The 23,034-nt window shown below is 31.8% G+C and overlaps 4 protein-coding genes and 1 non-coding gene across 10 annotated transcripts; 3 read left to right on the top strand and 2 right to left on the bottom strand.

Moving 5' to 3' along the window:
• Positions 1–424: 424 nt before the first annotated feature.
• On the bottom strand, positions 425–505 carry TRNAL-CAG (transfer RNA leucine (anticodon CAG)). The gene has a single exon. It is a non-coding gene; the product is annotated as a tRNA-Leu (tRNA).
• A 4,069-nt stretch (positions 506–4,574) lies between these two features.
• Positions 4,575–7,691, top strand: LOC133688238 (ras-related protein RABA5a). Of its 3 annotated transcripts, none has more exons than XM_062107663.1 (3): positions 4,575–4,785; positions 6,131–6,885; positions 7,112–7,691. In XM_062107663.1, exons 2-3 carry the CDS (start codon positions 6,546–6,548, stop codon positions 7,447–7,449), a joined length of 678 nt encoding a protein of 225 aa, XP_061963647.1. In that variant the 5' UTR covers positions 4,575–4,785; positions 6,131–6,545; the 3' UTR covers positions 7,450–7,691. The 3 variants fall into 3 exon arrangements, with proteins under 3 accessions (XP_061963647.1, XP_061963646.1, XP_061963645.1); XM_062107662.1 differs by lacking the exon at positions 4,575–4,785 and adding an exon at positions 5,804–5,870; XM_062107661.1 differs by lacking the exon at positions 4,575–4,785 and having other exon boundaries at positions 5,900–6,885.
• A 644-nt stretch (positions 7,692–8,335) lies between these two features.
• On the top strand, positions 8,336–9,729 carry LOC133688881 (putative yippee-like protein Os10g0369500). Its single transcript, XM_062108517.1, has 3 exons — positions 8,336–8,574; positions 8,681–8,789; positions 9,465–9,729. Exons 1-3 carry the CDS (start codon positions 8,399–8,401, stop codon positions 9,546–9,548), a joined length of 369 nt encoding a protein of 122 aa, XP_061964501.1. The 5' UTR covers positions 8,336–8,398; the 3' UTR covers positions 9,549–9,729.
• Positions 9,730–15,718: 5,989 nt separating this feature from the next.
• Positions 15,719–17,220, top strand: LOC133689492 (uncharacterized). Its single transcript, XM_062109346.1, has 4 exons — positions 15,719–15,796; positions 16,213–16,462; positions 16,559–16,632; positions 16,876–17,220. Exons 1-4 carry the CDS (start codon positions 15,719–15,721, stop codon positions 17,218–17,220), a joined length of 747 nt encoding a protein of 248 aa, XP_061965330.1.
• Positions 17,221–18,429: 1,209 nt separating this feature from the next.
• On the bottom strand, positions 18,430–22,663 carry LOC133689567 (heterogeneous nuclear ribonucleoprotein 1-like). 4 transcript variants are annotated; one of them, XR_009841320.1, is made up of 6 exons: positions 22,326–22,663; positions 22,191–22,220; positions 21,610–21,832; positions 19,395–20,589; positions 18,797–18,956; positions 18,430–18,686 (listed from the first exon to the last, which is right to left on the bottom strand). XR_009841320.1 is itself a non-coding variant. In XM_062109469.1 (5 exons), exons 3-5 carry the CDS (start codon positions 21,829–21,831, stop codon positions 18,673–18,675), a joined length of 1,431 nt encoding a protein of 476 aa, XP_061965453.1. In that variant the 5' UTR covers position 21,832; positions 22,112–22,220; positions 22,326–22,661; the 3' UTR covers positions 18,430–18,672. The 4 variants fall into 4 exon arrangements, 1 of the variants encoding a protein (XP_061965453.1); XR_009841318.1 differs by having other exon boundaries at positions 22,112–22,220; positions 22,326–22,662; XR_009841319.1 differs by having other exon boundaries at positions 18,837–18,956; positions 22,112–22,220; positions 22,326–22,662.
• Positions 22,664–23,034: the final 371 nt, after the last annotated feature.

The following is a 23,034-nucleotide window of genomic DNA, read 5'->3' as shown; positions in this document are numbered from 1 at the left end:
ATTTTTAAAAAGAAAAAGAAGAATCTTGGTCATTAAAGAGTGGATATTTGGTAAAATCTATTAGTGTGATATATCTGAATTATCAATAGTTGATATTATAGGATAAATCAATAAACACATTTGGGTAATATGATTATAATTGATCATGCTTCATTAATTAATTATAATCTCTTGTGGATATGAGATAGAGGTAATCAAGTCACAGAATTTAATGAATGGATAAATAATTGATTGTGTTCCATGATTAATTTTATCATTTTAAATTCAATAATCTGGACCCAAATATAAATTAATATTAGTAAAATTTTTTACTTTTTGATATAAAAAAAAAACAGTTAACGTGTTCAAAAATCATTAATTTTACATGAAATTAATTTAAGAAAATAAAGAATTGAAATGTTATTATTATGAAATTAAAAAGCAATGTCAAGAATGGGATTCGAACCCATGCCCTTTCGGACCAGTACCTGAAACTGGCGCCTTAGACCAACTCGGCCATCTTGACATTTGTTGTGAGGTTTCGTGGTGTTATTTATTTATTAAATTATTAATTAAATGGGCTGAGCAGCTTCAAGCCACTCCAACCTTCTTGGTGACTTGTGCTCGTAGCCCATATCTGAAAACCAACTTGGTTAAGCGTTTTAAATTTACTTGATTTTTGGTAGGGGAAATTGATCCATATTAACTCCAGCTTTTATTTGAAAATAAAATCTTAAAATAATATTTTTTTTAAAAAAAATATTCTTTCATTAAACCAACACAAACCAAGCCTCACTGCATTGTATTATTAAAGACCTGTTTAAAAATGTTGCAAGTATTATATTTAAAAATATTTTTTTATTTTAAAATGTATTAAAATAATATAAAAAAAAATAATTTTAAATAATAGCATTTTAGCCCAGAACATCCAATAGTTCATGATCTTATAACACAGCACACAGCAGCTCAACAAAGCAAACCTAATTATAACTCTTTAAAATTCCTGAATAGTCAAATCAAGCATTAGACAGATGAGGTCTTCACCTCGAAAATATGTTCTCTCCTGGACTTCACAAGTTTTTTTTCGTGCGATCAATCATTTACGTTGTCGGACTCTTAAAATGTTTTTTATTTTAAATTGTTTTAAAATAATATTTATTTTATTTTTTAAAATTTATTTTTGATTTCAACCCATTAAAATAATTTAAAAATATTAAAATATTAATTTAAAATTAAAAAAGGTGGGGGTCCCTCTTTGGATTGTAGCTATACCTAACCAGGAGCTCGTATAACCCCTTCTGCTAATGCCTTAAATGCTAGAGAATTGACAATGCAATATCAATACCATAAATGAGGTATAGTATATCTGTCAAGTGTTTTTTTTTTAAAGTCTCATTTTTTCCATTTTTTTTCTGCATTCAAATTCATGATTCTTTTATTGATGGAGGTAGGGATGTAATGAATGGTGAATTTCGATTCAAATAGTTTGGTTCTATCTGGTTTTTTATTTGTAAAATTAAAAATTAAAACCAAAACCTAACCAAACTTATTTTTAAAATATTTCAATTAAAATTATCTGAAATTTGCTGAAAATCACTTGATCCCGTTTACTTTAAATTAATTTTATGAATATTTGAATAATTCAGTCAATTTCATCATTTTCTAGAGTGAGTGTATAACTTATTAGGGATGATAATAATTAATGGAAAATATGGCAGTCATAGGCCATATGGCTTAAATTCTTTGACAGTAATGGTTCACATTTATGTCCATGGCCCGCTTTATGCTTTACAAGAATTCTTATAATTTGCTTGTTTAACAGTGATGGTAATATTAATGGCGACATGTTGACAGGAAAGGCTCACCATGTAAAATTAATGTCTTCAAAAAAAGGCAATTCAGATCCGGATCACAGTTTAATCTAGAAATGGGTTAGAATCCCTAAATTATTGGGTCAACCTTAGGGTTATTGGGTCAATCTGGGTACTTCATTTCAGTTTTTTTAAATTCCTTGAAGTTTTGACCTAAATAGTTTTGATCTGGTCAATCAAATTGCGAGTCAGCCTATCAAATAATTTAAATTGATCGAATTAATATAAAAATTGATTTAAAATAAAAATTAATTTGGGATAAATTCTAGATAGCGGGTCAATATATATATGGATTGAATTTAATAATTATGGAGTTTTCATAGAACATGATTCAAATTAATAACTATCAATTTGATTTTTTTTAATGGTTATGGTATTATTGAATTAGTTTTTATACATATATAAAAAAAAAACTTTATGTAATCCGAACTCATTCTCTATTAAATAGGACAAAGGTGTCCACAAAAGATTTATTTATAGTTTATTGCAAAGCACATTCAAGTGCACACATTTTGTTTGGGAACCTAAAAATGGTTGAGGTTGTTCCATCAAAACATGCATGAGTTCATCTAGAAAGTGTTTGGTCTAAACACGAACACGCACACATGTTGTATGATCCAAGTTTATGGTTCATCAATATGTTTTTTGACAAAATATGCACGAAGATTAAGATCTTGTTAGGTCTTTTCTTGTTTCTTCTAGTCTTGTCAAATCACATTAGGGCTATGATGTGAATGCTATAAGATTGTCTCTTTAGTGAAAAACATTATAACCTAGTATTAATTAAATGTTTTTGTCAAATTAAATGAAATTTTAGGTAGCATAGGGTTATTTTTCGTGGGATCATAGAGAGAGAGACATTGAGAATAATTTAGTTTAAAAAATAGAAATAAAATTATTTTTAAAATATTTTTGAAGTGAATTTTTATATTTTTAAAATATAAAGGGTAGAAAAAAACATGTTTTCATAGACAAATTATATATATACTATCTTTGTATTTTTTATTCTAAAACAATATCCAAATACTATCTTAAATAATATACAAACAATCTTTATCCTCGTGTGTTAGTTTATCACTATGAATTTATGTACATAATTCACCAATTAACTAGGTACCAAGATTTCACTGGTTTAATATTTACTAGATAATCTCTAATGTTATACTGTGGCGGGACCATAATGTTTTTACTTAAAAAATAATATTCAAACTAAGATAAAGTTTTTGACAATCTCATTAAACCTAACTCAACGAGTTAAATTTGAAATCTCTTGACTATATTCTTTGTATAACACAAGTTTCAAATTAAATTATATTTTATTTGTCTTAATATGATCAATCAACTTAGAGTGTTAAAAAAACCTTAAACAACTGATAAAAACATGATTTAACTTTAATTTTTTTAAATATTACATATTTTCTTAAAAAATATCAAGAAGACGACATATTAAATCAACTTAAATCATGAACTTCACTGAGTTTAATAATTTTGTTTTATTTAAATATTTTTATTTAATTATATGATAAAAAATAGACACTTACAAAATCTAGCACTAGCTTAATATCAAGATGTTTTTTTTTAGACCATGATAATCCTATAAAAATTAAATTAAAATAAATCATAAGATCTAATTCTTAATAATTATATTTTTTTATAAAAGCTCAAAAAATCAAGTATCAATCTAATACCGGTATATTTTTATAAAATCAAGATAACTTCATAAAAATTAAATTAAAATAATCATGAAATTCAATTTATAATAATTATATTTGTTTTCAAAGCTAATTTTATTTAACAATATGATAAATTATTTTTTATTTGATTGTATGATAATAAAAAAAATAAACAATTGTAAAATGATTACCAACCCAATATTATGATGTTTTTTTGATAACTCCATATTAAAAAAAAACTTGAAATAAATAATAAAATCAAATTCCTAATAAACCTAATATAAAAATATAAAAAAAATTAAAAAATATATTTATATTTTAATTAACAGTAACGTGCATGTGAGGAGGGGAATAATGACTTCACCTCGTCAATTCATTATTATTAATTTCTTAAAAAATATTAGATATATTAGAAGTTGTATTTTATTATGTTATTAATATATAAAACTCATTATAAAAAATTATTTTTTAAGACAAGAGAGAGAATGAGCATATTTAATACTCAAATTCCTCAAAATTAAAGAAAATCAAACTATTTAAAAAAACCCAAAATAGTTTTGGATAGTTTTATCAACCATGCTAAAATCAAAATGGTACTAGATAAATAATTTATTTGTATAATCTCATGAACTCTTTTTTTTCTTCACCATACAACTCTAATCAAAACGGCACTAGATTAACAAAAGTTACAAATATTATATTTTTATTTATTTATTTATTTTAGAGAATAATATTCACAATCAAATAATAATATTCTTTTATGGTGAAAAAATGGGTGTATTTATCATATATTCAATGAAAAAAATTATATATTTTTAAAGAAATTTAACTACCGAAGTCAAAATTTATAATTTATTTATTAATGACACTAATTAAATGGAAATATATTATCTTTCTGAAAAATCATTAACATGACTCGAACTTAAAATCTCAAATAGATTGGATATTCTTAAGTCAACATTTACACATTAAAATTAAATTCATCTCTATTTATCACATTATTATTATCATGAGCTCATTAATTACATGGCCTAAACGGCTAAAACTAGACATAGACAGACACTCTGAACAAAACACCCCCCCCCCCTCTCTCTCTCTGCCTGTCTCCTGCCGCGACTCTCTGTCGTTTGCTTCTCTTTCTAAAATCGCTTGATTTTTCAAGTAAACAAACGCCATTGTTAAATAATTTATTTTTCTTAATATCCCACCAGATCCATTTCGCTATTCAATTTCGTGATTTGATCTTCGGAAGCCATAAAAAGGTACTTTTTTCTTATTCTCTTTGTTGGCTCTTTTTTTGTTCAATGTTAATTTTTGTTGTGCTTCATTAATTAGTAGTTGCTTAAAGAATTTAGGATTCTTCATTTTTTGTTAAGTTTCCATCTGGGGTCAATAAAATTCGAAAACGTGGTGGAAAATCGCATTTTTAATGTTATTACATGATCTGTAATTTGTTTTAATGTTGTTTTTTGGGTTCAACTTGGTCTTATCCTTAATGGATTTTTGTTTAAATTTAAGGTGATCGTGTTTACAGCTTAGTTTTGCATGTTTTGTTTTGCTGTAATGACTGCTTTTGTTGACTATGAACATCACTGTGCATAAAAATGTTGACTTTATGTGCAGCTTGTAGTGCTTATTGTTTACAATTTGACAGGATTGGAAAAAATCACGGCGCTTGTCTGTGGAGTCTTTAACATTGAAATTACTTGTCTATGTAGTCTTTAAAGGTTGATTGAGTGGAATTTTTGTTTTGGATTTCTTACAATGTTTTGAGTTTTAAAGTTGTTGGGTTGTGTGCTTCTTGTTTGATATGTAGTTATCGGCCTCTGTAGTCCAGAGGTTTTCTTTCTTCCTTGCTCTTCCTTATGGATCTTAGGCTTGTCTAGTGCATAATTGTATGGTTAATGAGATCATCAAGCTTTGATTGTATACAATGACAATTGGTTCATTTGTGCTAGCCATGTATTTATGGCTTCAGACGAATGGAAGCAGTAAGTTTTTGTAGAGCAATAATGCAAATAATTCTATGGCTATTTAGAAAACATAATGTAGAAGAGAAGTAGGTACCAGGAGACAGTAACCTTTGAGCGACGAGTGACAAAAGTATTCTTAGGTTTCTTCAGGGAAGAATTGCAACTTGTCCAAAAAGATGACATTAATTTTCTCTTTTGATTTGAATTTTTTTTTACCCGTTTTCTTCTGATCTCCATATGTCATATATGTGGTTAATATGGTGTTTCGAGATCATAATGTGTTAACTCCATGAAAATTTTATTCGGTAGATTGCTAGAAGGATCTGGCCACAACTGTGTGGTCCTGTGGTGAGCTTAGAAGCACGAAACAGGAGGTGAGATGCAGTTGGATTAATACAGAGGGAGAAAGGCTGTTAATGGAGTCAAACAAGGGATAGAGTAGAAAGGAACCCCTTGTTATGAAAAAAATTATGGCCAATAGAGTTAGCTTAATGCCAGAAGATAAAGTGTTGCTTTAAATTCTCAAGCTTCTGGCTCCATTACACTTGATCTTCTTCTCTTTACTTTCTTTTTATAGGGGTACATTATCGTAAACTATGGTAAATTAGATGCTGATGCTTTCTTGATATTGCAGGGACTGTAATTCTGATTTTGAAGAGCAATACTGGATTCCACTAAGAAAAAGCACCTGGTAGAATTACACAAGTGGCAGGAAGCAGAGGATGGAGTAGATGTTACTACTTACTACACTTTCATGAGGCCCGCCAACTTTAGCTTCAGAAGATAGATATTTCCTTGGGTGCCAACATGTTCTATTTAATTACTTAACTGTTGCCCTTGTCCTATTATATTCCTTCCCTGCCTTTCAAGTTTCCTTTGTATTCTGCCCTCATTTTTGGATATTCTAATTCCATTTCCTCGTCTTGTATAGGGGAGCTTTTGATCCTCCTTAGGTAAATATGTAAGCTCCCCTGAAAAGATCTGCACTTCAGAAGGCTAGTCATTATTGATATGCTTCTGTAGATTGGCAATTCTGTAAAAGCTGAAAGATGGCCTTTTACTCTGAGGATGACAAAGCAGATGATTACCTTTTTAAGATTGTTTTAATTGGTGACTCGGCTGTTGGGAAATCAAATTTGCTTGCAAGATTTGCTAGAAATGAATTTTACCCTAGTTCAAAGTCAACAATAGGGGTAGAGTTCCAAACCCAAAAGATGGATATTAATGGAAAGGAAATTAAAGCACAGATCTGGGACACAGCAGGTCAGGAGAGATTTCGGGCTGTAACTTCTGCATACTACAGAGGTGCAGTTGGAGCTCTACTGGTTTATGACATCAGCAGGCGCCAAACATTTGACAGCATTGGCAAATGGCTTAACGAACTTCATAGTAAGTTTCATAACAACATTGGCTGGATATTTGGATCTTGTTATCTTTCCTGTACAGATTGATGTTTGGTTTGACCACTATTTGGTGATAGTCCTTCTGTAAAATTATGATTATGACGAGCTTTGCATACTGATTTGTTGTTTGAACCTCTATGCCTACAACAGTTATTTTGGTACTTTTCCGTTCAAATGGAAGATTGATTTTTGATTGGTTTTCATTTGCACAGCTCATTCTGACATGAATGTAGTAACAATTCTTGTCGGGAATAAATCTGATCTCAAGGATGCCAGAGAGGTGTCGACAGCAGAAGGCAAGGCCTTGGCAGAGGCGCAGGGTTTGTTCTTCATGGAAACTTCAGCGCTCGACTCCTCCAATGTTGCTGCTGCCTTTCAGACAGTTGTTAAAGAGATCTACAATATATTAAGCCGGAAAGTTATGATGTCGCAAGAACTCAATAAACCAGGTGCTCCCGAGCTGGGAAATGGGAAGACCGTGGTTTTAAAGGGAGATGGGGATCAAGAAGGCAATGCAGGGACTAAAAAAGGATGGTGTTGTTCATCTTAGCAATCAAACGATGCCCAATTACTTCTTTTTGCTTGTTTCTTTCTCCATAGCCTGAATTTGCCACTCATGTTCCATCCCAACTTCTTCTCCATCTGTCCAGTTCCCTCATTTCTATCTAGCAGAATGCTTTTTGCTTGCTCCTCTAAGCTAATGATGGTTCAAGAAGTGAAATTGAAGTGGCGAATGTAAATGGCAAAAGAATTACTACATCATACATGACAGCTCTTGTCTTCATTTATTTATTCCTGACCTAAACCTTGGTTGCATGACATGATTTAGCTCTTGTTGTCTTAGTGGATTTTGGTTAAAATTTACTTTAAAAAATATATATATATATATATATTTAATATATTTTCAAATCATTTTAATATTAAAAAATATTATCTTAATTTAATTTTTTAATAAAAATCATTTTGAAAAACTGCAATTCTCATGTGTAATAAATACATGACAACTCTTGTTTTGGGCTTGGTCCGTTTTTATGTGCGTTGGCTCGACATCAGGACAAGATGTTATAACTTGACATTTCCGTACCGGGTTTCATATCAAAGAAATATCGGTCTCGTGCTTGGTTGCTTTATGACTTGGTCAGAAAAAGAAAAATATCGTTTTTTGAAAATAAAATTATTAACTCTATCAAATTTATCAACTCAATGATTCGAGAAAAAATCTAATAAACTCTAAAAAACAAGTGTGGTGAAATTTATATTTTTGAAAAAAAAACATAATAATTTTTTTCTTAAAAAAATATCCAAGGACGGTTCCGTCTTCGTGGAACATAATTTTTCAGAGAAAGAATATTCCAAACGACGGCGTATGTTAAGCAGATCAGAGCGCACTTATTAAACGACACGTCGTCAAGTCCCTTCCCTTTTATATACAACACAACAGCAGTTATTTCTCTAGCCACGCCTGCCTGAATCATTTTTTCTTAAAAAAGATTAAAAAAATGGGGAGATTATACATAGAGACGGTGCAGAATAGCGGCGGAGAAGGAGGAGGAGAAGGAAGAGTAAGGAAGATCTTCAAGTGTAAGTGGTGTAAAGTTGAATTCGCTTCTTATTACGATATCCTCTCCAAAGATTTTCAAGGCCGCTTTGGCCGTGCTTATCTCTTCAGAAACGTGTATGTCTTCTCCTCTCCTCTCCATTATTATTTTTTTAATTATTTGGGTGATTTTTAATTATTTATTTTAAAAAATATTAATAAATTGATGATATGGGGGATGCAGGGTGAATATTTCGCTCGGACCCAGCGAAGAGCGATTGCTAGTGAGTGGATGGCATACCGTTTGTGATATTTATTGTACTTCTTGCCAGCAAATTTTAGGTTGGAAATATGTGAGTATTTTTTTAATTCATGTTCATCTTATTTTATTTATATTTCACTAGGCTGTGATTAAGCTGTTGATCAGTATTAATTTATGGATTCTTAGTTGATTGATTTTAATGGAATCAAGAGAGATACTTGCCAGCAGCATTGGATCATGGGGAAGTTGATGCAGGAACAGTCTGTCAGTTGCTTCCAAAAGCTTAGACGGATGGTCTTGGGCAAATTTATTCTCATATCCCACTAGATCTTAGTTGGAAATTAAATGGGCGTTTTGTGTGGGTTATCTTATCGTGGATCCTTAGTGGCTTTGTGCGGGCTGCCTATTATGGGTTGTCTTATTGTGGATCCCTAACGCCTTTGTGCGGGCTGCCTATCGTTTGTCCCAACACCTAGGATTTCCATACCAAGAGGAAGAGGATGCTCAGGCATAAGAAGTAATGGCCTAGGTTTGTTTTGATTTTTAAAATAAAATCTTCTTTAATAGCAATTCCCATCTCCTCCATGGATAGGTAGCAATGCATGATAAAATGTGGTTTGATAGAGAATGTATGTATTTATATATCTTTGTAAGACAATTTCTCATTTGGTTGATGATAATGCACCTCAGAATTCAGATTCCGCGAGTTCTGTTTCGGGAGCCCTGTTTTTCTTACATTGATCCTTGTTGATGGTAATGATTGTAGGAGAAAGCTTATGAAGAGAGCCAGAAGTACAAGGAAGGGATGTACATTTTGGAAAAGGAACGGATGTTGAAGGAGGGCTGGTGATGTTTTGAAAAGTAAGCATAGAGTTATTGGTAAGCATTAGTAAGAAATAGGATTTGTAAGAGGGGCATTTAACTGCTGCATCTTTGAGTAATTTCTTGGATTTTTGAACAACTCGATACTAGAACATGTAATTTGAACTCCGAATTATCTATCAATGAACACTCTTATTGTGTTTGTATCACTTTCTTGTTTTTCTTTGCCTTTAATATTTGTGTTTCAGGTTAAAGTTGTAGAGTTCATTCAGTGTAATTTGTGACATCTAAAGACATAGAACATGGTTGTTAATCCCACCAAAATCCATCTAAGCAAGAGCAAGATATATGGAATGGAATGCAGGTTGGGCTTCTATCTTGAAAATTGCCCTTCATACTATTCCTGTCCTCTAGTTTTTACTAGTCACGGTGACAGCAGTGGGCCGGATCAAAAGTCAATTTCAGCTATGGGTTTGAAAACGTGGCTTGTATGTTTAATAAAGTTAATTAATAATTATGTGATAATAAATGGTGAAAAAAGTCAGTGATGATAAACAAAGACTGTACCGGGATGTTAAGCAATAGATGCAGATAAAAAAACATGATCTCAAGTTGTATCATGCTATTTAACATTTTTATTTAATTATGTCAATTTTTTTTTTTGAAAAATAAAATAAAAATTTGAATCAGAGTCTCATATTCAACAATTTTGGAGTTGACTAGTATGACTTACTTAACTTAATGGTTCCAAATATAATTTCTTTGACTCATTTAACACTTGATACATCTCAAAAAAAAAAAATCAAGTTGTGATTGTTTTAATCTTAACCTAACCTAATTAGGCTCAAATGTGAAATGATGAATTGTTCAAGGTTAAAAAAAAATTTAAAAAATTGAGAGTGAAATGAAAATACAACGATATATTAGATTGATTAAGGTTAATCTGTGAAATTTATAATCAAGTTTATTAAATTGTAATAACCTTACAAAAAAGTAAATAAAAACAAACTGTGAATGTAAACCTCTAGTTATAATTTTTCTAGGTTAGTAAAATATGAGAAATTAACTCGATAGTAAAGTGGACTAAATTAAAAAAAAACTTAATCATAATAAAAATGGTTAAATTAATGAAATGAAAAGGTGTATATGACTAAATTGTTAGAAAGAAAAATTTTATGAGAACAAAAAAAATATGTATAAGGAGGTTAATGTGCAAATAACAAAAGATTAGGGGTTAATGTACAAATGATTAAAAAAAATGAGGGTTAAAGTGAAATTAACAAAAGGATGGCTCTATTAGTGTCCTTCTATTCTTTCTCTTTTACCATGGACTTGCAAGAACAAGAGAGGGGTTAGAGTTCTTTGATTTTTTATTCTCATTTCTTGATGAAATCTTCACCAAAAGGTTAACTTAGAATGATTAAAAGAGTCAATAAATGATTAAAAAGAGATATTTGGGTTGTCTAGAGAGTTTAAAGAGCAACTAGAGAGAAGACATATTGATGGCATAAAACTTAGGTAGATAAATCTTTGTTGTCCACTGTTGGATTATGATGAGTTCTGGGTATGTTGTTTAACTCAATGTCCTATACATTCTCACGGGGGGCTTTCAATATTAGTCTCAATTGGAGAGATATCACCGAAAGAAAATTTCTAAAACAAAAAAACATTTATGAATAGTCTCAATCGCTGACCATTTTCTTCTCCTTCTACCGTTGGATTGGGCTAAAATGTGGATATGTTGTTTGTCCGGATGTGATCAAATTCCAAAAAGGTGGAGAGCAGAAAAAAACACTCCGAACAAAAAAATCTTCCTGAATCGTAGGTCTATAATTTTTAGATTAGTTACGTTAAACCTCATTTCCTAGTAATGTAACTATTGGATGAAGATGATATATGAATATGTTATGCTTATTATGATAACATATGATTTGACTGTTCGGAGTGTCTTGAATGTTATTTTTATGTTAGTTATGGTTATTTAAAACGGTTGGCAGAATTGGTTTTATGTGAACCTGAAACGAGCTAGCCGTTTTGAGAAATGGCTAGACTAATTCAAAAAATGATCAAATTGTTTCTCAAAATAGTGAAATTGTTTTGGCTACTGTCTAATTTTGACTTAGTTATGTGTTGTGGTCTTTTCTTAGGTTTCTTTGGTTCTTTTGAGGTGGTTGCAAACATAATTTAAAATGTTGTTCTTCATGAAAGATGTAGGTATAGATGTTACCTTTTAAATGGAACTAACCTTGCTTAATTTGGAGTTGTATAGCTCTATATATGATCTAGAAACTAAGTGAAGGTCTAAATCAATGAAAATCTAGACATGTTTCGTATGCTACTATGATTGTTTAATTTGAACCTTAAAGAGATTTAATTTGAAGTTAATTTCTCTAAAGGTTATAGGTATCAGTGTTATCTTTCAAATGTAATTGACCTTGATTTAATTAGAGCTATGTAACTCTAGATATGACTTAAAAACTGAAGGGATGTCAAAATTAATCCTTGCTAAATAGATTTCATTAAGTATGATAACAGGTAAATCTGGGTATGTTAAAGGCAGAACTAAGTTTCTTGCCCTTCAGTAAAGTTATAAAAAAAATCTTAGTCAACTTAAGTTAACTTGTCAAACTTACAACTAGGATCATGAGATCAAGATAATCTCATGGAAAGTAAATCAACAAAAATTACAAAACTCAATTCTCAACTAACTCACTTTTGAAGAATAAAATTGAGAAAAAAAAAATCAATACAAAAGAGTACAAAAAAAAATGAGTCGAGGTAATTCATATTAACTTGTCAAATTTACAATTTGGATTGTAAGATTGTGATAATTTGATAGAAAGCAAACTGAGAAAATTTATAAAATCTTGTTTTCAACAAACCTAGTGTTAAATTATAAAATTGAAAAAAAAATTAACTAAATCCATGAGACCAGAAAAACTCCATAAAAAACAAATTGAAAAAAAGTTACATAGATCAATTCTCAAACATCCTAATATTAAATAATAAATTTTTTAAAAAAATAACTAAAAAAAAAAAGAGAGAAGATTTGGTTGTTAAATGATAAAATTGAAAATTAATCATTAGGCTCAGGCAGTGATGCAATCTTGGGAGCTATCAAATAATCATTGTCCAAAGTAAAAAAATGACTTGGGGAGTCGTGTGAGAATGTTCATTGTATTGGGGAGGTGCGTGCAACTTTCTCTGAGCTTTGATTGCGATCTTTCTTGGTACAATTAGAATTGTCTTGATAGGGGCTTCCTCTTAGAGCAGTGTATGGTGATGAAGTTATCTCTAATGTAACTCTGATGACCTATTTTTCTTTCCTTTCTTTTTTTCTCTCATCCCTTTTGTTTTTGTGCTTGTTTTATTTTCTTCTTCTCTTCAGGCATCAAAAAAGAAATGCATTTTTTTTTCTAATAGCAAATTAGATCCCTACATCTTTATTTTTTTCTCAAGCAACAAAAATACCTTTTCTTATATAAAATCGAGGATAAATCAAGTGTCAAGGTGCATCATGGCCACTCTAAATATCCTATAACAAGCCAAGCAAAACAATTTCTTAGGCTCCAATGCGAAACAACGAACTATTCAATAATAAAATTTTAAAAACATTTAAGAGTTAAATGAAAAAAATGCAAAGCCTTCAAAGAAAAAAAAAATATTATGGCGGTACATAGTGTTTTACGAGGAGCCATTATGAGAATTATTATTTTATAAAATATAATATAATTATAATATTATCAAAGCTATGATCGGGAGGTGTCTTAAGTTATTTGTAAGATCATCAATCGTTCAATATATATATATATATATATATATATATATATATATATATATATAAAGAGGCTATTAGAATTACAAAATTGAAATAAGATTAGATTATCAAACCAACATTATACAGACATGATTATAAGTTTATAAAAATATATATTGTCTTTATTAGTACCTACCAACATATATAATCTTAATTTCCACAGAGATCAATCAAGCTAATCCTCCAATGATCGATAGAAAGGTATAAATCTATATAAATAGTCGTTTACATCAATATTACCAACGTAAAAATTGTGATGAATTCATCGGAGGATTTTTTAAAAAAGATGATCATTAAATCCTTTTCTTGATTTTTGTTGTTTTTAATTAAAGTATTCTAGCAAGCCAGGAATTCTCAATAATGATTTGACTAGAAATTTAATTTTGATCATAAATCAATTGTTTGCACGATAGGTCATCACCTAAAAAATATAAATTGCATAAAATACTTGGAAGATATTGTCTTAAAAAGCATTAAACACCAATAAAACTTTAATTATCAACTAAAATCCAATGTTTTAACTTTTTAATTAAAACAATTATCCATATACATTATAATAATTATAAAAAAAATAAAAATATTCTTTTTTTCTTCTATTCTTGCAAGAAAGATGTGGAATTTTTTTATATCAACATATGTTACAAAAAAAAATATATTTCTAATTTTAAATTTGCAGGTAAATAAATAGATGAAGTTTTTTAAAAAATTATGATTTTTTAGAGATCTCATTATATATATATATATATATATATATATATATATATATATATATATATATATATATATATATATTCTATGTTTATAGTTTTTATTTCAATGCAAGTATATAAAATCTACTTATATGTTTTAAAAATTAAACAGACTGAATTAATTATAAAATATCAAGTTTTATATAAAATTATCCATGGTATTTTTTTAAAAAAATATTTTAATTTAATAAATAACAATAACATTTACTTAAAAATAATTTAAAACAACCTATTAGAAATAATAATAAAACACGCATGCAGAGCATGTGCCAAAAACTTAGTATTATAAAAATAAGTATAAAGAATGATATTGTGGAGTTTACATGAGGGCATACTTTGCCCTAATTTAGGAAATAAGTTCAAAACAAACCTTGGTTTACGAATTAACTAGCTAGTTGTACCGTGCTTTGTTGCAGGTGGGAGTAAAATAATATGTAGTTATTGCTAATGCATGCAAAATTATATATATATAAAAAAAGATTATGTAACAAAAATTAAATGCATGTGTTTACTAAAATAAATAGAGAAACATATGCATTAAAAAAATTAGTTTTTTTAAGTGATGTTCTTTATTTCATTCTAACCTAAATTGATCTAATTCAAAATGATATTTTTTTAAAATATTAAAATGGTAATATATAAGACTAATCTTGAGTATTCTAGGTTAATCATCAAATCTACGACCCATACATAGACACGATCATATTGTGCTAACTCGGTGGGCTAACTATATCTTTCCTTTTCCCTCCCAATATTAGGTCTTCATTGAACTCAAGTTGGATGATATTTGAGATTAAATTGAACAATTATTAGAGAGGTATGGACTAAATTGAAAGAAGAGAGCTTAAGTTAAGGTGATGAAAATCAAAACTCAATTGAGAAGTTATTATAGATTTAGGGATTAAAGTGAACAAAAAAGAAAAAAAAAGCTAGTATGTGCAAAACACAAACCAGAGAATGGAAGGTGGCGTCACACTTTGAGCAGCATATATATGAGGCCTCATACAGCCTTCAAAGACGAGCTTCTTTGGTGTTGTTGGAATTTTTGCATCGTCATTGCTCTTTCAAGGTGGATCGTGTCTGATATGGAGGTCCAATATGGCTAGAATGATCATTTTTTCTTCTTTTTCTTCTTTTCTGTTTTTCTCTTTTCTTCTCTTATTTCCCACACATGAAATTTTTCTCCTTGAATGAAAAGGGATTGGGCTTCTTTTTTTTTAATTTTCAATTGTAATCTCTTTAATTCCATTCGTTTGAAAACAAAAAATCAAAATAAATTGAGTGTCAATCCAAAATAAGTTTTCTTTTTCAAGATGAAAACCCCATGTTAAGTTAAGTGAATCAAACTATAAATTCATATCTTAAATCAACAAAATGTGGAATGACTTAATAAAAAAAAAGACAATGAAAAAAAGAAAAAAAAAAGAAAAGAAGAAGCAAACAGTGAGTCTACAGTAAATAAAACAGTAAAACACCTAGTTAAATTCGTGTTTTGTAAGGATTAGGGTTTTATTATATAAATTAATAGGAAAAGGAGAAAAAATTTCTCGGTCGCTTTCCTACCGCCCACAAGCTGCAGATATATACCTAGCTATTTCTCTATCCACAATTACAAAAGCAAAAACCTTGAGCATGGAGATCTTGAAGGATGGACAAAGAAACTGGACTGATCAGGTTCCTGCCGATATTCTAGAGTACATAGCAAGCAAGGTAAGTGTGGCTGGCTATCATCGATTTTTGTTGGTTTGCACTGCATGGAGACGCACAACATCAATGAGACCTCCTTCTTCTCATCTTCCATGGTTAATGCTCTCCAATGATAGAAATAAGAAAACTCGTGGATTTTTTTGTATTCATGATTCAAAATTATACCGAATCCCATTACCAAGAGTGGTGCGTCGAAGTTGGCGTGCTGGATCATCTTATGGTTGGTTTATAATGGCTCATAAAACTCGAGGAGATTTCTTGTTTAATCCTTTTTCTGGTGTTAGGATTCCATTACCAACCCATTACCAACCTTGCTCTTTTGTACGACCCGCCTCTAATCCGTATTTTATGACTAAAGCTATCCTATCTTCAGAACCCACGCCAGAGAATACTGCTGCTTGGTTGCTGCGCTTTTTGAGGTAGATAGTTTAGGTATTTGTCGACCAGGAGACCAAGCATGGACCTGCTTTACGATTAGGTCCCTTAATGGCGATGGCGAGGGCCAGGAAGAGGAGGAGGAGGAGGAGGAAGGCGAGGGTGATGATCAAGAAGAGGGAGAGGGAGAGGAGGAGGAGGAAGGCGAGGTTGATGATCAAGAAGAGGGAGAGGAGGAGGAGGAGGATCCGGAGGAGGATGGGGGATGTGCACGTGGATATCCCATTAATAAAGGTGAATTTAATAAAAAAGATGATGAAGATGATTCAGAACTGGAGGAGTATATATGAGTCAATTAAAGGAGATTATGAAGATATGTCCAAGAGATAGATGATGATGGGCAGGCTAAGGAGGATGACAATGAGGAGGAGATAGAGGAGGGCTTGGATGATGAAGGTGAAACGGTAACAATACTCACTGATATCACATTTTATAGAGGAAAATTATATGCCATGTCATATTATAATGCAATTTATATATGTGACGAGGCAAGGGATGGTAGTATTGCATGGAGGAGATTTGACACATTACCTTTGAACCTATAGAAGAAAGAGAGAGGGCGTTGTGATGTCAGGTATTTAGTAGAATCTAATAATGGTGAGCTTTTAATGGTTGTAAGAGTAAGGGATCATGGATTTACCATACAGTTCATAGTTTTTAAGCTTGATGATGAAACAAGTGATCCTGCTAAATGGGTTAGGCTGGAAAACATAGGCAATCAGATTATATTCCTGGGAAGAAATCACACCAAATGTGTTCCTGCCATTGATTTTCCAGGCTTTGAAGGAAACTGTGTCTATTACTCATGTGACCTATGGAACCATTTTCGTGTGCTTCCTATGGATCAACGTGACTATGCAGACATGGGAGTATACGGTTTAGGAAGAAGAGTTAAAGAGGAGTTTTTCCCGGAAAATTATGGAGCCTTCATGCCGAATTCAGAGCATTCAGTCAAGTATCCACCTATATGGATTACACCAAATCCATGGTAAGAAGAAAGTGGGCTGTTGAAGGAGGGCCGGAGATGTTTTGAAATTGGTTTTAGAAGAACCAGATATATTAGGCCTTAATGATGGTCCATCCGACATTGATAATGATTCTATGCTAATATATCTGCCATTGATAACAGAAAAGTTGAATGCTTGCTGAACTTTGCTAGCATAATGTAAGTTCTTTTCTTTTTCTCAAAATATTTTACACTCTGGCCTCTGAGAAGTTGGATTGCCTCTGATTTACTAGTGGTTTAACTGAAATTTCCTCCACAGATACAAAGGACAAGAACAACTCAACAATTTATTTGTTCCCCCCCTTTTTACATGAACTTGTAAGTTCTATTTGTGTCGTTGGTTGCTGCCAAATGGATTCAGCAACTGATCATGAGAAGCTCACCGAACCTGCAACGAAGAGATGATTCAGCTTTCGTCGTCATACATATGTATGATCAAGATGAACCTGTAGGTGGAAGGGAAATTGATTGAATGCTTCTCTTCGGCATGATCAATTTGCTCTTAGCACTATTTCCATGGCCATGTGATATAATTTTCGGCTTGTATTATAAAAAAGACAGATTCATAAGAGGTAAAAATATATTAGTTGGCGAAAAAATTTAAAAGTGTTTGGTTGGAGGTAAAAAGATAAAAAAATAATTTTTTTTACCACCTCATCATATAATAATAATAATAATATAATGTTATATCATTCTTAAAAATATATATATACAATGTTGTCCTAATGTATATAATCACATAATCGAATAAGTTGTATATCCCAAGTCTAGTTGGATAGGTAAAGCATATTTATAAAGCCCAATCCAGAAATTAACTTATCAAGGCTTGGATTGCAAGTTAACCTTTGTCAATTTAATATTTTTTTTTTTAAAAAAAAAAAACTTTAGGGTTTTTTCACCAACTCCTTCTAGGTCACCAAATTGACCCATATTCTGCTGTTTCCTAGTTTTGGCTTCTAAAAAACTTCAAAGATCACTAGTACAATTGACTTAAAATTAATTTTTCTAGAGGAATCTTTTGAAATAAGCCAGGTTATTACTCACAGCAATCACAAAATTATAAACAACTATCAAGCCAAGATTTTCCATACAAGTTATCATACACAATCTGTGAAGTGAAAAAAACCCTAAAAAAGAAAAAGATAAATGAAGAGTTGACCCAAAAACAATACTAACAAGTAGAAAACCCCAAAAATAATGCTAAAAAATTGTTTCCTTTTTTAATATAGCTCTCACCAAAGATGCATCATACAATCATGTTGAGTATACCCCACAATGTGATTTTACATCTTAATAAAATTCCAAGAAAGAAAACCTATATTAGAAAAATCTCAAAAGCTCAAACCATACACAGATTTCCTTGTGACTGCTCTATATGATGAGCAAAGTTGAAACAGTGTACGAAATTCACTTCACCATCACCTATATCATAATCATCCTATGCAGCAATTCCTGAAACAGATGAAAATCAAGAAGACCATGTCAGTTCCATATAGAATAGTGTTGCTAGTGTAAGGTTTTCCAAGAAAAGAATTTAATCAGCCTTGGTTACATGTACCAACCAAGTTGAAAGTAAGAACTAAGTGATAAAGAAGTACGGACTCAGACAATCTCCATCAGATAATTTGCACATGATAATCTGGATAAAGTGAATGTATCGAGTAACGTTCAGCAAAGCGCCAAGAAATTCGTCTCATGGGTTATTTTTATTCCTACACTTTTCTGAAACAGGATGAAATGCAATTTTCAGGAATGCAGGTAAAGATCAAGTACATGTTCGAGTATTTCAGCAATTATTGAAACAATTGGTACAGTTGAAACACATTTACTTCATACATGGCAATTTAGGAATATGTAAACCAACCAAAATGACCACATTCCTAATGATCAATATTCATATCAATGACAGTGAATAGTTGTTGAATCAATTAATCAGAACAGTCAGTCGTGATGTTGGAGAGTTGGAGTACTACTATACAGTTGCAATGGGGAAATCCACTGCAAGAGACTAATGCAATTATATTCTGCAATTTTGCCTATGTTAATCATACTCCCGAATTATGAAAGCTTGGTAATAATATAAAATGTAATGTTGTATGAAGATAGGCAGCGTTGGTGATCAGAGAAGAAATCAACAAAAACAAGGGGGAAAACACTTACCTCTATTTGATTGTCTATTAGCAACACTATAGCCACCAACATAACCGGCAGAATTTTTAGTCATAACATCAGAAGTTGCATTTCCAAGCCCAAAACCAAATGAGCCAGACACATCCAGTTCCGAAGGTGAAGATTGCCAGGTATTATCCCCGTATAATGAGCCCTTCTCATAAAAGTCTGCATAAGCCCCATCATAACCACCATTAGATGCAGCATGAGATGATGCTGGTGCAACACCTGTCCTACTGTTCCTTCCATACCCTACCCCTCCTAGACCAATATCAAAATCTCCACCACCAAAGCTAAGATTACTGCTATTGACTGCGCGAACTCCTCCACCTTGTTCAGAATTAGCAGAGGAACCCCAAAGTGCTCCCATACTGCTAAAAGAACCCATTCCTGAGCTCCCAGTTCCAGAGCTCATAAAAGAACTGGAGTTTGTGGTGTTAGAAGCATGATTAATACTTCCATTTCCCCATAAAGAGTGAGCAATTGGATTTAAGACAGAACTACTTCCTCCATTGCCTCCACTAAATCCAATGGGGTTGCTGTACCTGCTTGCATTTCCACTATATGAAGGACTTACTCGTCCATAGCCAGCATTAGAACTGATGTTTGAATTTCCCCCATAAACTGGGTTCAACACCTGCTCAAAATTCAATCCCATCCCATAACCACTACCAAATGGAGAAAAGTTACTCCGCCCAGCAGTAACAGGACTAAACCTGCCATCCATTCTAACGCCATACCCTCCAACAAAACTTGGATTGTATCCCTGAGTGTAACCATTGAGGAAGCTACTGACTCTACTAGGACTATAATTAAACCCCCCTAACTGGTTCCTAGCTGGCCCTGGAGATAACTCTTTGGGGACAGCCCGCTTGACCTCAACCATTTTACCGTTGAGTTCATGAAAGGTTTTGTGCAATACTCTATCCACTGCTTCCTCTGAATCGTAGGTGATGAATCCAAAACCTCTTGGCCTTTGAGTGTTGTGATCATACATGACTACCACATCTGTAATCACCCCAAACTGATCAAAGTACTTCCTAAAGTCACTCTCTGTAACTGTAGATGCTAAACCTCCTACAAATATCTTCTTTGTTCGGGCAGGGCCAGGTGAACCATTAACGCTGCTACTGTTTTTGTTCAGGGTGTTCTGATCCTCTCTAGGAACTGCCTTCTTTGCCTCAACCTGAATGGAAAGATTGATTAGGACTATGAAAGTTTACATAAGTAATAGTCCAATGGTTCATAACTCAAATAAATGATGAAGAAAAACATTTTCTGCTTGTCAGATGTAAGCAATGGGCACTTGGAATTGAGAAACTGGTCGAAATTTTTAACTCCGCTCTTTTCCTGACGATGTTGCAAGATTTTGCATTCCCCAGAATGCTCTGTTTGTATAGAAAGCAGGTACTTGCATGAGAACTGGGACAGTATATCGACACATTTCATCTCTTTACTTTGCAAAATTTTTCGTTCATATTGCATATTATTTACAGCAGTCATAACTTTTCCGCAGCACAACAAATTATCAAAACAAGTATCTAGCAGAGACTTGACTTTATTGTAGATAAGCTTCTCCTCCCTCATTTTTTTTTATCAGCTTCAATTTTTGCACCAATGTTTTTTTTCCATTATCATCAGCTATTGATGAGGCATTAATTACAGTTTGTCTTTTTTATATCCCCCAATCAACCTCACTCTCATGGAAGCCATTTCTCATATCCCTAAGCATGTGTACTTTTATTCTAAAATAAAATTTTCTGAACCATCTAGCAGTGCTAATAATGGAATATTCGTATCATGTTGTGAAATTCTAATCTCCGATTGCTGTTTAAGTTTGCAAAAAGAAAAAAAATGAACTATAACATCGACAATGCTCACGCTACATTCTATATCACAGGGAGTAATGCCAGCTGGCTTTCTAAATATTTAAGCTCTGAGCCTTAACTGAATTGTTCAATATTGACACACAGAACAAAAAAATTCCCCATCTACCTTTCAAGGAAAAGAAAATGTTTATTTGTTTAGACAATACACAGGACAATCAACAATCCATTGTTGTCATCTACTCTACACCATCATAGATTCACGAGGATGGAATTTATTTTTCTCATAGCATAGAAATTTATGATGATCAGATTAAACCAGCAATAAATCAGTATCGGTCAAAATCCAAATTATTGAGAATTAAAACGTAACAACTTACATTTCTACCATCTATAAGGTGTTTTTCCATCACAACTCTCTCAGCAACAGCAGGGTCTGCGAAAACAACAAAACCAAATCCTCGAGCACGACCCGTGGCCCGATCCTTCATTATGACAGCTTCTAAAACTTCACCAAAAGCCCGGAAATACTCCTTAAGACGGTCTTCGTTCGTGTCCCATGAAATCCCACCAATGAACAACTTTCCAAGCTCCATTTCCATTCTACACACAAATCCCAACAACAAAATCACCAACAAACATTTAAAAAAAAATTCAAAACATAAAACTAATAATCTCATCAAAAAATAAATCATTTCCAATCCTATACCAATCAAACACCAGATCTTAATTCTAACACAGAATTGGACACCACTACAGCAAAATACAATCCAATATTCACTGCCACAAAACGTCTAAGTCGGCATAGAACACAATACTATGTTAACAAAAACAATCAAACACATGATGTCGTAATGCAGATTAAACAAAGAAAAACAATACCTTGTCAAAAATACAAAGCAAAGCTTAGATATTTACAACAAAAGGTCACTCTTGGATTTAATCCAAAAGTAGAAACAACCTTTGAGCAATCAAAAGCAATCCAGGAATCCTGACAAACAAACAGAAAGATACCAACTTTGATAAGAAAATGAGTACAAGATCCAAAACCCAGAATTCATTACAAAAAAGATTGCTTTTTTTATTGGAAATTTACCAGAAAAAAAAGAAAGAAGAACCCAGATAGGAAACTGAAAGAATCTAAGATCTGCGAGGAGACATAACAATAAGAGAGGGTGAGAGAGACCCTTTCTTTTTTGCTCTCTCTCCTCCCTCTTTCTCTCTTTGCAAGTTACTGTTGTCGTTGTTGTTGATGATTAAAATTTATCAAAGAAAGACACAAAGACAGAGAGAGAAAATGGGTTTGTTTCCAACAACAAAAAAATGGGTTCCTAAGTTTGTGTCTTGTGTGTGTGTGTGTATGTATATATAGCGAAAGATAGAGAGAGGTTTGGCTATCCTCTCGTGTAAGAAAGTTACAAAGGAGACGATGGGGAGGATGGTGACTTTCCAAATTTTGATTTAAACAACTAAAAGAATTAAATTTTGCCACCTTTACCTTTTTCTTTAATTATTATTATTATTAGTAAGTTTTCACCATTGTACTTTCAAGCCTTTTTCAATTAGGACCCTGCTGTTTTGGGGTTAACTTATTTGTTTTTGTAAATTTTTGGTAGTTTTTTTGGGTGCGTGACTGAAAACATTTTTAGGGTTGGTAAATTGCTTTAGCCTTGAGGTGAGGTGTTTCTTTAGGTTACATTTGGTATTTCAGTGTTGCCCTAAAAGTATGATTTTTATATTTCTGCAGTTAAATTGTTGGTGATACCTCATAAATGAACACATGGTTTGATTTTTATAGTATCATA

Source organism: Populus nigra, chromosome 3 (genome assembly GCF_951802175.1).
Source record: "Populus nigra chromosome 3, ddPopNigr1.1, whole genome shotgun sequence".
In the NCBI taxonomy this organism is placed as follows: domain Eukaryota; kingdom Viridiplantae; phylum Streptophyta; class Magnoliopsida; order Malpighiales; family Salicaceae; genus Populus; species Populus nigra.
This window is presented reverse-complemented; position numbering and strand designations above follow the sequence as displayed.

Bases quoted from the DNA above. Each gene is read 5' to 3' on its own strand.
- LOC133689492 (XM_062109346.1), top strand. From the start codon at position 15,719: ATGGAGATCTTGAAGGATGGACAAAGAAACTGGACTGATCAGGTTCCT. The intron at 15,797-16,212 runs GTAAGTGTGGCT...GCGCTTTTTGAG, and splicing joins TAGAGTACATAGCAAGCAAG to GTAGATAGTTTAGGTATTTG. The intron at 16,633-16,875 runs GTAACAATACTC...TTTACCATACAG, and splicing joins TGGATGATGAAGGTGAAACG to TTCATAGTTTTTAAGCTTGA.
- LOC133688881 (XM_062108517.1), top strand. From the start codon at position 8,399: ATGGGGAGATTATACATAGAGACGGTGCAGAATAGCGGCGGAGAAGGA. The intron at 8,575-8,680 runs GTATGTCTTCTC...TGGGGGATGCAG, and splicing joins GCTTATCTCTTCAGAAACGT to GGTGAATATTTCGCTCGGAC. The intron at 8,790-9,464 runs GTGAGTATTTTT...TAATGATTGTAG, and splicing joins AAATTTTAGGTTGGAAATAT to GAGAAAGCTTATGAAGAGAG.
- LOC133689567 (XM_062109469.1), bottom strand. From the start codon at position 21,831: ATGGAAATGGAGCTTGGAAAGTTGTTCATTGGTGGGATTTCATGGGAC. The intron at 20,590-21,609 runs GTAAGTTGTTAC...CTTTCCATTCAG, and splicing joins ACCTTATAGATGGTAGAAAT to GTTGAGGCAAAGAAGGCAGT.
- LOC133688238 (XM_062107663.1), top strand. From the start codon at position 6,546: ATGGCCTTTTACTCTGAGGATGACAAAGCAGATGATTACCTTTTTAAG. The intron at 6,886-7,111 runs GTAAGTTTCATA...TCATTTGCACAG, and splicing joins ATGGCTTAACGAACTTCATA to CTCATTCTGACATGAATGTA.